Source organism: Schistocerca serialis, chromosome 6, assembly GCF_023864345.2.
Source record: "Schistocerca serialis cubense isolate TAMUIC-IGC-003099 chromosome 6, iqSchSeri2.2, whole genome shotgun sequence".
Lineage (NCBI taxonomy): Eukaryota > Metazoa > Arthropoda > Insecta > Orthoptera > Acrididae > Schistocerca > Schistocerca serialis.
This window is the reverse complement of record NC_064643.1, coordinates 597,967,044-597,980,498: the sequence shown is the minus strand read 5'-3', so window position 1 is coordinate 597,980,498 and position 13,455 is coordinate 597,967,044. Positions and strand designations below refer to the sequence as shown.

The 13,455-nt window shown below is 40.8% G+C and overlaps 1 protein-coding gene across 2 annotated transcripts in view; it reads right to left on the bottom strand.

Moving 5' to 3' along the window:
* LOC126483846 (NBAS subunit of NRZ tethering complex-like) overlaps positions 1-13,455 on the bottom strand; it is a 405,587-nt gene that overhangs the window by 371,427 nt on the left and 20,705 nt on the right. For both annotated transcript variants that reach the window (XM_050107060.1, XM_050107061.1), the window contains exons 4-5: positions 10,623-10,756; positions 2,262-2,341 (exon numbers count right to left, since the gene is read on the bottom strand). In XM_050107060.1, the coding sequence (XP_049963017.1) occupies positions 2,262-2,341; positions 10,623-10,756 (214 nt within the window). The remainder of the gene's footprint in view (positions 1-2,261; positions 2,342-10,622; positions 10,757-13,455) is intronic.

Sequence of the window (13,455 nt, the reverse complement as noted above, 5' to 3'; positions counted from 1 at the left end):
TGTGTAGTAAAACCATTCGCTCAACTGTTCAGAGGTTTCTTCAAACCAGTCACGAACAATTGTGGCCTGGTGACAAGGCACATTGTTGTCCATGAAAATTCCATCAGTGTTTGGCTGAAAATGGTCTCCAAGTAGCTGAATAGAACAATTGCCAGTTAATGATAAGTTCAATTGGACCAGAGAAGTCAGTCCATTCCATGTAAACATTGACCACACCATTATGGAGGCACCACCAGCTTGCACAGTGTCTTGTTAACAACTGGGGTCGATGGCTTTGTGGGGTCTGTGTCACAGCCAAACCCTGCACAGTCAAATGCAACCACTCATTATCCACAATGAGAGATAATGTCTGAAATTTGGCATTCTCTGCACGCTCTTGACACTGTGGATCTTGGAATATTTAATTCCCGAACAATTTCTAATATGGAATGTTCCATGCATCTAGCTCCAACTACCATCCCGCATTCAAAGTCTGCTAACTCCCATTGTGCGGCCACTATCACGTCAGAAACTTTTCACATGAATCACCTGAGTACAAATAACAGCTCTGCCCTTGCATGTCCCTTTTATACTTTGTGCAAGTGATACTACTGCCATTAGTACACGTGCGTATCGTTATCCGTGACTTTCGTCATCTCAGTGTAGTTCAACACAAGGTGAAAAATGAATTATATTTTTCTCAAAATGAGTCACATTACAATTAGAAAAATCATGTACAAAAGACAGAGATGCTGGACAATTACATTCTACACTGTAATAAAAATAATCATCAACATGCATTAACAATCTTTAGTATAGAAGGTCACTGCATCTCCCAATGTTAGATCAGATCCTGTTGAGCGCACTCCATGTCCTCTGTGGCAGATCCACTTCCCACAGTTTGTTGTTGGCTTGGAAAAGACTATGGAGCTCTGGTGGAATATTATTAGACCATTCTTTTGTTCAGGCTTCACAGAGATTGAAATTACGGTCCACCAGGTTGCTGGCTGCTCTGAGTGAGGGATGCCTGGAGTAGTTTGTTGATCTGGATTGCAAATATCTCTCATGAATTGGCAGCTGCAGACTGTTGCAGATTTTCTTATACTCCTTCAGAAGGGTATTCTTTCTTCTCAAGTTAGGTGAGGATATGCAGCTTAGGGAAGATTGCAATGGACTTGATTTAACCAATAACAATCCACACTGTTTGATTTAGCTGGATACCTCATAAGATGATAATGGTTTATATCAATTACATATTGAACTAGTGTTTACACTAAGTCAAATCAAAATTTGGTCATACCAACCATCATACAATTATCCTGGCACAATGAGAATTCCATCACATGTTGTGTCATAAGGCTCACCATATTCACAATAGGTTAAATGCCCCACCAGAATGTTCTTCCATCTCTGTTCTGAAACACATATGTAATACATTTCCATATGTGTATATGGCAATTTTCACATCCATTCGTTCTCATATAACGTTTCCTCAAATGTACTTTCTGCCCTTTCCTCTGATGATTCTACATGTAGTTCATTTGGTTGATTGGTACAGACACATTTACTGAACAAACTGCAATGGAGGGCAGAGTGCATGTAGATCCAGCCCAGACATGGGTAGGCTTCTTGTTAAATGTCTTTCTTACAATGAGGTAAAAATGTCTTGCCAAGGGTTTGCCATGCAGAGATTCTGCCACGGATAGCCAAAAACTATTATGCACACCAGTATTCACTATTATGCATATGAAGAATAGGCATGCTAACTAACTACACAAGCCCAACTAGACTCTCCTTTTGTTGGTAGCGGTGGAAGAGTGCTATCTTCAAATACAGTCCACAGGACTTTTACTGAGGGTGCTACACACAAAACAATTAGCCACACAGACATCAATCAGTGGTGAGCACAGGACAGAGCAGTTACAATTGGAATGACAAGAGATTCTGGGTAATTTATTCCCCTCTATATACGGTCTCTCTCATACTTGCTGAGATAATTCTCTTTTTCCTTCCTTTTGTCTATTGCTTCCAGCTAGAATTTTAAGTTTCCAAACCTTAAGACGAGTGTTTAAAAGTATTTCTGCCCGATGGCCTCACATCATCGCAGGAGGCAGCACAACAAGATTTCATTTCTTAAGTTCATATACATTTTCTTCAAAGAGAACATCACAAATAGGTTGTAATACCACTATCCACAATCCTGTTAACTGATGCCCCCAAACAGAAACCAAAAAGAAGTATTTCACTACAATGATTTCTTGGTACAGCCTTCCAGTACTTACCACTTTTTGCTTTTTATTCTTGGTTTTAAGAATAACATATTAGTTAGTGGATGGATGGTCTTCTCTTTCTCCAGAAATTCCTGGAATAAAATAAGAAAAAGTGGTCAAAATAACATTATAAAAATAAAATACATGTTGTCTTTTTTGTTTTTGAGGTCTTTTTTCTGCAATTGCAGATTTTACAAAAAATGCAGGGATTATGTGGTGTTTTGTTTGTGAAAGTCCTAAATATGATACAGAAAGTTCTACTAAAACATACAAAATTTAGGAATAAAGGTAATATCACGAGATAATTAAGGCATAGAGCCATCAACAGGCACACAAACAAGTCTTTTCTTCAGCTAGAGGACACACACACACACACACACACACACACACACACACACACACACACACACCGTACAGCTACATTGTAACACCTGAATGCCAGAGTTTGGCGGGTAAACTAGGATGTGGGATCATGTTGAATGGAGTGAGTTACGAGAAGGAAGAGGTGAGGAGTGGAAGGGAGGGTTGGAGAAAGGTAGCCGATGTCTCAGATCGAAGCAGTAGGCGGATGATATAGGAGTGGTGCAGTGAGAAGCAGTAGGTTCATGGGACGGGAAAGGGACACACAGCTATGCACAGAATTGGTGAGTTCATGCAGTGTGTGGTGGTTGGTGGTTGGTGGTGGTGGTGGTGGTGGTTGTGGTGCTGGTGCTGTGGTGTGATGGTGAGTGAATAGGGAGGGGGTGACGTAACAGACGAACACTTTAAAGAAGAGCATGTGGATGCAAGGGGTTAGTGGCGACTGAGGCCAGTAGCATTACAGGAATGAAGTATGTGTTGCAAGTGTAACTTCAGCCTATGTTGTTCAGGAAAGCTGGTGCAGGGGAGAAGGATCCAGATGGTACATTTTTTCAAATCATCCACTGAAATTGAGCATGTCATGCTCAGCAGTATGTTCCGCAACTGGGTGTCCATGTCTGCTCTTGGTCACAGTTTGCAGTAGCCATTCATTTAGGTGGACAGTTGGTGGTGATCGTCACATAAAATCCTGTGCAGAAATTGCAGCACGGTTGCTTTCACATGTGGTCCAATCTCTGATGGCACAGAATAAGTCTACAATAGGGCCAGAATAAGATGTGCTGGGTGGGTAAGCTGGGCAGGTCTTGGACCTGGGTCTTCCACAGCAATATGACCCAGGTGGCAGGGTCTTGGGAGTGGATGTGGCATAGTGATTGACCAGAATATTGTGTAGGTTGGGTGGGCAGTAAAATGCCACTTTAGGAAGGAATGACACAATGATAGACAGTTGAATGATGCAAACAACCACAAATATTTTTAAAATGTTTTATTTCAGTGCCATAACCAGTTTTGGGCTACCATGCCCATCTTCAGATGGCTAATATTTCCTGTTATACAGCTGTTTTCCTCAGCAGCATGTCATCTGCTCCTGTACTGCACAAGAATATTTGAATATTTAGTAACACTTTAAAGGTGTTTCATTAAAAAAAACATGAAGTGCTTGCACTTATTTTGATTTAATGTGAAATAGTTGTACTCACTCAAAAAAGTTCCAGTAGATGGTGATTTGTTTTGTTGTGGTCCATATGGTTTTCCAGATCGATTGCTGTATTTATGGACTATAAGACGCTAAGGACTATAAGACCCACCTTAATTTTCAAAGCAATTTTTTTAAATAATATTTTTACCATTTTTATTATTAGACTTCAAAAACAGACAAAAAATTCTTAGTTTAAATATCAAACTGACATTTAAAATCCCTGAAAATTGTCATCTAAACTTTCTTCTTTTTCTTCATTATCATCATCGGCATTGTTGTCTTCTTCATATATATGTGATAGTCTTCACTTCCATCGAGAGCATTACTTACACCATACTTCTTGAAAGATTTAACAGTAATGTCTTTTCTCACTCTAGACCACAACTATTTCATCCACTGACACAACTGTTTGATTGTAAGTCATTTTAAAGCTCCATTCGGCATGGATTCATGTTGGGTTTCATTCATCATCTGCTTGTTCCATTCCTCTATTATATACACTTTAAATGTTGTTCTTTTTTTTATTGAGACATCAATAGGTTGCAATTGTGAAGTAAGTTCTCCTGGTATAACAGCAAGCTCCGTATTTCCAGCTCAATTTCTCTAACAGAATTTTTCAAATGACTACTAAACTGATCTAGCACTAGAAGAGAACTCTTCTTCAATAGAGTATCTTTCCCTCTCTCCCATACTCTGTTAATCCATAACTGCATACCACCCTCATCCACTCAACCCTTGCCATGTACATGAGCAATAACACCTGGCATTATTTCAGAAGGTTTCGGCATTGTTTTGTGCTTGATAATAATCACTGGATTAAGTTTAGTACTGTCAGAACAGCATGAAAGGACAACAGTGTAGTAAATTGTTTCATGTCCACTTGTTTTTATACCTACAGTTTTAGCACCTTTCATGACAACAGTTCTGTTACTTGGCATATCAAATGTCAGAGGAGTTTCGTCCATATCTTCAATTTGGCAGTTTTGTTTTGACCTTGAATAATAACGTGATGGAAAGATAATGTTTTTTCTTCATACTCTTGTGACAGTTTCTGAGATATTTTGGTTCTGGATCGCATGCTATGTGTATGACACCTGTAGCACCAACCAACCCCACCCTTAATGTCTGTTAAGTTCCACTGTAACACTAGATTATGAGTGCGTATTTCAATCATTTGTGTTTAATTACTATGCCATTTTGATGGTGTCCGTGAATCCATTTCAATATGTCATCTTCTGGTTTTATCCACTTTGTATTCAGTCCTCTATTTGCATATTTAGTCTTCCTTTTTTTTCAATTCTTCTTTACTAGCCTGTCAAATGCAAATGGTTTCTTTTTCTGTTGATGGAGGGCTGATATGCCACTCTGTTTCCATAGCTCACAACATATGAATGAATACCTTTTATTTTTTCCCCATTACGAAACTAGCTACTAACAAAAATATTGTACTGTTATCAATAACATAAATCACTTCAGTTCAAGTTCACTGGCACTGTAGACTGCAGTGACTCATCAAAGGTTAGACAGTATTCCGGGTGTGTGACGGTGGGCTGGGAGGGACACAGTGTCAGCAAGCTTATGAATCCCCGCAACTCATGTTTGCCACATCGATGCACTGCTGCTGCCAGTTGAATCTCATGTTGCCAGATATTGATAGAGATAAGTTTCCCGCGGCATTGAATATATGACCATTTTTAAGATACATCTGAATGTTGGAGGCAACTTTTCAAAGAAAAAAGTGCATACACTGTGTACATTGCTGAGCACACATATCTTAAATAAATTATTGATGCACACTTCATAATACTCAAAGTCAGTGTTCAGCATGACACAACTTGTAAACTGGCACTAAATACTCTAACATTCTTCTGCAGTGCAGCAGGAGATGACATGTTGTTGATCAAAACATCTATGTAACTGAAAATATTGGCCATCTGAAGATGGGCATGGTAATCCAACTCCAGTTGTGGCACTAAAACAAAACATTTTAAAAATTATTTGTGATTGGTTGCATCATTCACCATCTATCATTAATGACTGTGGAATTCACAAGATCAAACATGAGAAAATAATGATGATAGTCAAAGACCTGCAGAAGGACATGATTTACTTGTTCCAGCCCAGGATGATATTGCACGTTGAGGGGGTTCCTGCTTTGCAGATGGCTCTTTGGGTGGTGAGAAGATTAGTAAGTGTGTGAGGATACAGCATGGGAAATCTGTTTGTGGACTACATTTGGAGGGGATAGAGGCTGTCTGTGAAAATCTACATCTACATGGCTACTCTGGAAATCACATTGAAGTGCCTGGCAGAGGGTTGATCAAATCACCTTCACACTAATTCCTCTAATATTCACTCTTTAACAGTTTGTGGAAAAAATGAACAGCTGTATCCTTCTGTGCCAGCTCTCATTTCCCTTATTTTATTATGGTGATCATTTCTCCCTATGTAGGTCAGCATCAACATAATATTTTCGCAGGTGGAGGAGAAAGTTGGTGATTCAAATTTTGTGAGAATATCCAACTGCATTAAAAATGCCTTTGTCTTACCGATCTCTGCCCCAAATCCTGTATCACGTCTGCGACACTCTCATCCATATTTCTTGATGATACAAAATGTGCACCTTTCTTTGAACTTTTGCGATATACTCCATTAAACCTTCATCCATATTTCTTGATGATACAAAATGTGCACCGTTCTTTGAACTTTTGCAATATACTCCATTAAACCTACCTAGTAAGAACCCTACACCACACAGCAGTACTCCAAAGCAGGATGGACAAGCATAGTCTCTCTAGTAGATCTGTTGCACCTCCTAGGTTTTCTGCCAGTGAAATGCAGTCTTTGGGTCCCCTTCCCCACAACATTTTCTATGTATTATTTCCAGTTTAAGTTGTCTGTAATCGTAATTTCTAGGTTGGTGAGGCTTTCAGCATACTGGGCTTGGGAATTTTCATGACTGTTTATGTGCCATTCGTGGGTGGTCAAACTATTCGAGAGCGACAAAAACTTGTTTGCAAGACCTGTATGGTTCACATACCCATCACATCCTTGGGTTGACATAGGCTTATCCTAACCTATCAGAGGCAGGGCCACCTGTGAAAGCACAATGTTGTATACTAGCACTGCTGCAATTCCTGTACGGCATTTTATGTGGCCATTACCTGCATCCATCTGTCCATCTGAACAATTGGCAGCCACCAGACTGTGGACAAAGGCAGACATCACAACACACTGCTGAGCACAACACACTTGATTTCAGTGGCTGATTCACAACCTGTACCTCCCGGATCCTTCCTCCCTCTCCTCTCCTCCTCCCCCTCCCCCCCCCCCTCTTCCAGCAGCAGATCCTTCTCTCTAGCATCAATTTTTCTTAACAGCATACATGGGATGTATCTTTGCAACACATCCTTTATTCCCTCAATCCTCCTGGTGTCAATCTCCACTAACCCCTGAATTCACCCCCCCCACCCCTCCGCCCCCCACCCCCCCGGTCTCCTGTTCTTGCTCTGCCCCACCCGCCCCTGCCACATTCCATTCCCTCAGATCAGTGTCATGTCATCACACAGTGCATGAGCTCACCAGTTCTGATGGACGCATGTTGCATTCCTAATTTATGCACCTGCTGAACCCCCCCCCCCCCCCCCCTGTGTTCCTATCTTGTACACCTCCTGCCTCCCTCAGAGCCATCAGGCGCACTTCCCCAACTGTTCCTCCCAGTCCTTGCCTCTTTTCTTCCCTTAACCACACCCCCAACACAACGTCGTAACACAGTCTACTTGCCAAACTGCAATCCTGGCATTGTTTTTTCAGCTGATACAATGTAACTGTACAGAGGTAGGTAGGTAAGGATAAGAGAGAGAGAGAGAAATAGAGAGAGAGAGACCGGGGGGGGGGGGGGGGGGGGGGGCATGGGGAGTTGCATACACATGCATGTACACTGTGCACTAAAACATACAAACAAGAAAATACTGTGGTTGGTGCAGTGTCAGTGTGCTGAAAAACAGACAGCCAAACAGACAGCCGTGTATAGCTGGGAACAAGGTAAGAAATCAAAAAAACCTGCATACTGTATAGCAAATTCAAACAAGAGATTGTAAAAAATAATTTAAAAGAAGAGAACTGATTGTCATCTCATTATATCAACACATGAACAATACTATAACTGTTACAGTGTGCACTGATGATGTTTTTAAATACAGAAAAATGAATTTGGCCTAAACAGAACTTTATACAGTCACAAAAGATGGCATAAACACATACTACTTATAAAATAATATATCAGCATCAGAGAAAAATCAATGATACATTTAACTCTGGAGTGGAGTCTTTGTCACAATGCTTCTTCAATTGAAGAGTTGATGCTACTCTAATCTGTAACTTTTCACAGTCGAACTGTCAAGTACCCCACATGACCTCAATCAGCACTTGTCTGTTCAGTCAAATCAAATCCCTTCACTGCCAAATGAGACTTCAACTGTTGGGCCCATTCACTTCAGCTCAATTTTCAGCTTTTGATTTTGATTTATAACAACAAATAAAAAAAACTTTTTGTAGTACTTCATGTCCAAATTTTAATAAATACGAGAATAAAAAACTCATCACCTTTAGTTTTGGCTGTTATACATACTACTTTAACCCTGAAGTGACACTGGATTAACCATGACTCACTTTTAGTTCACACACACACACACACACACACACACACACACACACACACACACACACACACACACACACACACATATATATATATAGAATGGCAGACAGTGAAGTGCTGCAGGTTGGGCGGTGGGCAGGGGAGAGGTGGGGAGGGGTAGCGGGGTGGGGGGGGGGTGAAGGTAGTGAAAAAGGGGAGAAATAGAGAGAAATAAATTTAAAAAATGACTGGGTGTGGTGGTGGAATGACGGCTGTGTAGTGCTGGAATGGGAGTAGGGAAGGGGCTGGATGGGTGAGGACAGCGACTAATGAAAGTTGGGGCCCCGAGGGTTACGGGAACATAGGATGTACCACAGGGAGAGTTCCCACCCGCGCAACTCTGAAAAGCTGGTGTTTGTGGGAAGGATCCATATGGCACAGGCTGTGAAGCAGTCATTGAAATGAAGGATATCATGTTTAGCAACATGTTCAGCAACAGGGTGGTCCACTTGTTTCCTAATCACAGTTTTTCAGTGGCCATTCATGCGAACAGACAGCTTGTTGGTTGTCATGCCCACACAGAATGCAGCACAGAGGTTGCAGCTTAGCTTGTAACCACAAGACTGGTTTCACAGGTAGCCCTACCTTTGATGGGATAGATGATATTTATGACCAGACTGGAGTAGGTGCTGATGGGAGGATGTATGGGACAGGTCTTGCACCTAGGTCTATTACAGGGGTATGAGCCATGAGGTAAGGGACTAGGAGCAAGGGTTGTGTAAGGATGAACTAGTATATTGTGTAGGTTCAGTGGACAGCGGAATGCCACTGTGGGAGGGGTGGGAAGGATAGTGGGCAGGACATTTCTCATTTCAGGGAATGATGAGAGGTAATCGAAACCCTGGTGGAGAATGTAATTCAGTTGCTCCAGTCCTGGATGGTACTGAGTTACGAGGGGAATGCTCCTCAGTGGCCGGACAGTGGTGCTTTGGGAGGTGGTGGGAGACTTGAAAGATAAGGCACGGGAGATTTGTTTTTGTACAAGGTTGGGAGGATAATTACGGTCAGTGAAGGCTTCAGTGAGACCTCCAGTATATTTCAAGAGGCACTGCTAGTCACTGCAGATGCGACAACCATGGGTGGCTAGGCTTTACGGAAGGGGCTTCTTGGTATGGAATGGGTGGCAGCTGTCGAAGTGGAGGTATTGCTGGTTGTTAGTAGGTTTGATATGGATGGAGGTACTGGTGTAGCCATCTTTGAGGTGGAGGTCAACATCTGGGAAGGTGGCTTGTAGGGTTGATTAGGACCAGGTGAAGCAAATGGGGGAGAAGTTGTTCAGTTACTGGAGGAATGTGGATAGGGTGTCCTCACGTTCGATTTGTGTGATGGAGGTCATGGTGGAGAGCACAACTTTTTATTCTGAACTGATATGTGAATGATACCAAAAGTATTTTATACTAGAATATTATCACAAGACACTTTGTTCTCACAGTACATTGACTTCCTTGCAAACATACCACGCCACGTTTCTAAATACGGCGAAAGTACAACTACAAATCACACAAATAAATAATAACAATGCAATTCAAGAAAAACAAAAAATAGCTGATTCATTCATTTGATCTAATGTGTTTAAATGCCTCATATAGAACTATCACTCTAGATACCACAACCAAATTGGGAAATTTGGAGTGAGGGTCAATAACAACATTACAAATAAGGACGGTAAACAATAAGATGTACAGAAGAGCTTTTTATAATAATTGTGTTCGCCACTGTGATTAAGACACCAGACTCATATTTGGAAGAAAGAAGTTCCAAATGCTTATTAAAATTTTTGTTGCTTCCACTTCATATAAATGTAACATTAATCCATGGGCATAATCTCACTAGACAATAAATATAAAAAAAAGCGTAAGAGATTAAAGAATTAAATTCCTTTACTCCTTGTGTTTGTGCAACATGTTATGCAAATGAGTTAGCTTAGCTTTCCCACCCGCCAAGTTTTAAAGTTACAAAATTTCTGTACATGCATCAGTAAAGAACCTCAAATTTTTGCTTGTATATATATGTGTGTATGTGTGTCTGGGTGTAGGTGTATGCGCACGCATGCATGTACATGCTCATGCATGGAAATTACACAGTTTATTCATAGAAATTCACAAAGTCTTCATACTGGTTTTATGCAGAACATGTTGCTTCCTAACAAGTTGTAGAAAGCAACATCGCCACTACTGTACGCTACTGCCAGCATGCTGCAGTCTGGACTCCACAACATTTTCCTCCATTGGGGCACTGGATCTCTGCACACTGTTAAAAGAATAGAGAACGAATCATTTTAATGAATATTGAAAGTAAGTCAAATTTTCAAAAAGTAAAGGGGTCACGTAAAGTGTCAGATAGAGAATTACAAGAGAAAATTTATGGTATCTCATCTGCATACAGCTTTATTCATTCATGAGTTACATCACATTTCCCACATAACAATGACAGATAAAGGCAACAGGAATGTCTCAGCGTGTTGCTCAGCACAGTGATAGGCAGCTGTTATCCACATCACCCATTCCTCATGAACTTTAACACACACACACACACACACACACACACACACACGTACTGGAATGCGAGCACAAACAGCAACAACCTGTTGCTGAGGTGTACAAGATTTCTGATCTTCACCGTAGCACACACATTTGTCTTCATATGTCCCTGCAGTTACAGATCTAATGGACTTAAACCCAAGGAACATGGAAACTACCTATCCAACTCCAGAGAAACTTGGTCCCCAGATATAGGTATGACCTAACAACTAGCTCATAATGGAGCACCACTGTGTTGAAAGACAGTTGGAAATATTCTTCTGCAGACAGCAGCTATGGTGCTATATCTTTATCTAACAGCTGCAGATATTGGCTGCTGTTGACATACCATGAATGAAGAAGAGCCCTGCAAAACAAGAACCCATATTCCTTACCAAAACATCACTTTCATTGTGCCAGATACCATCAATAGATCCATTCAATATAGTTGATATCTGACCAGTTTTCTGAGTCACTAAAGCCTCTAATGATGTCTCCAGCATTGAATGAGTAAAAATTATGCCTTGGACCATAGGCTAATGCTCACAAAACAAATACTAGCAATAATCTGTGATTCTGTTCTTTTATCCATCTACGTCTCAGTCTACAATCTGCAAAGCACCGTGAGGTGATTGGCAGAGGGTATGTCTCATTGTAACAATTATTAGCTTTCCTTTCCATTCCCTTCACATATGGAGTGTGAGAAGAATGACTGTTTGAATGCCTCTGTGTGCACAGTAGTTATTCTAAACTTACCCTCATGATCCCTATGCAAACAATATTGTAGTATATTCCTAGAGTCATCATTTACAGATGGTTCTTGAAACTTTCTTAATAGACTTTCTAAGGATACTTTACATCTGCCCTAAAGAGTCTTCCAGTGCAGTTCCTTCAATATCTCTGTGACACACTCCCGTGGATCAAACAAACCTGTGAAAATTCATGCTGCTCTTCTCTGTATACATTTTTTATCCCTTAGTAGTCCTATTTGGTACAGCTCCCACACACACCTGAGCAATATTCTAGAACTGGTCACACAAGTGATTTGTAAGCAGTCTCTTTTGTAGACTGATTGCCCTTCTACAGTATTCTACCAATAAACCGTAGCCTACCATCTTTATCCACAACAGAGTGTATGTGATCATTCCACTTCACATCGCTGTACAATGTTACACCCTGGTATTTATACGAGTTGGGCGATTTCAACAGTGATTCATTGATATTAAGTCACAGAATATGACTTTTTTTTCATTTTGTGTGTACAATTTTACATTTCTGAACATTTGAAGCAAGTTGTCAATCTCTGAACCACTTTGAAATCTTATCTGGATCTGATTGACTATTCGTGCAGCTTCTTTCAGACAGTACTTCGTCATAGATAACTGCATGATCTGTAAAAAGTCTGAGGTTACTATTAATATTGTCTACGAGGTCATTAATATACAACATGAAGAGCAAGGGTCCCAACACACTTGCTGCCATTCCCGTAAGGGATACCATGATTTGCCATATTTTTGAACTGCTGACGATTAATAGACCCGAACCTTTTATGTTTGTCTCCTCCTGACATCAGACAAAATATGTTTCTATAAAACAGGTTCCGTTCACACAGACGTTCACTTCAACCATAATGAGTACATCATAGAGGAAATGGTGTTTTTCACCCAGCTTGGATATCACCCATTCTGCACACTGTACACAACAATCTATTTGTTCTTGGTGAGATGGTACAACAGTCATATTTTCACTAGTGTGTGGTTAGAATTCTCATTTTTGATGTATGGCTGACCCTAATTTGCTGCAAAATGCAGCAAGTACTACACTCTGGACTCTTACTGAACAATGGCAGAACAGTGGGTGATGCTGCTTCATCCATAGCAGTTTTTGATCGCCCAGCTTCTGCTTTGTCTGCAACAGACCCAGTTTGGAATTTTGTAAGAATTTTCACCACCACACAGTGGGTAATGAGTGGTCTGTCTGGGTGGTGATGCTTAAAATCCACTGTGACAGCATGGGCACTAGTCTCTCCTATTAAGGACTATCTCAATGCATTCACCTTGTGTTAATGCCATCAGCTTTCATACAAAGAGTTCTAGGAAAGTTGCAATACAATCAAACAATGGAAAATCCAGGGTGGAAAATAATAATACCAGAGAAGGAAAGTTGCTACTCACCATATAGCAGAGATACTGAGTCGCAATAGGCACAATAAAAAAATTCACACTCTCATAGCTTTCGGCCATTAAGGCCATTGTCAACAGTAGACACACATACACACACGCGCACACGCACACACACAAACGCAACTTGCACACACGTCTGCAGTCTCAGAGAGCTCTCTGAGACAGCAGACATGTGTGCAAGTTGCGTTTGCGTGCGTGTCTACTGTTGACAGAGGTAGTTCTTACTACATTATCACATTCATATGTT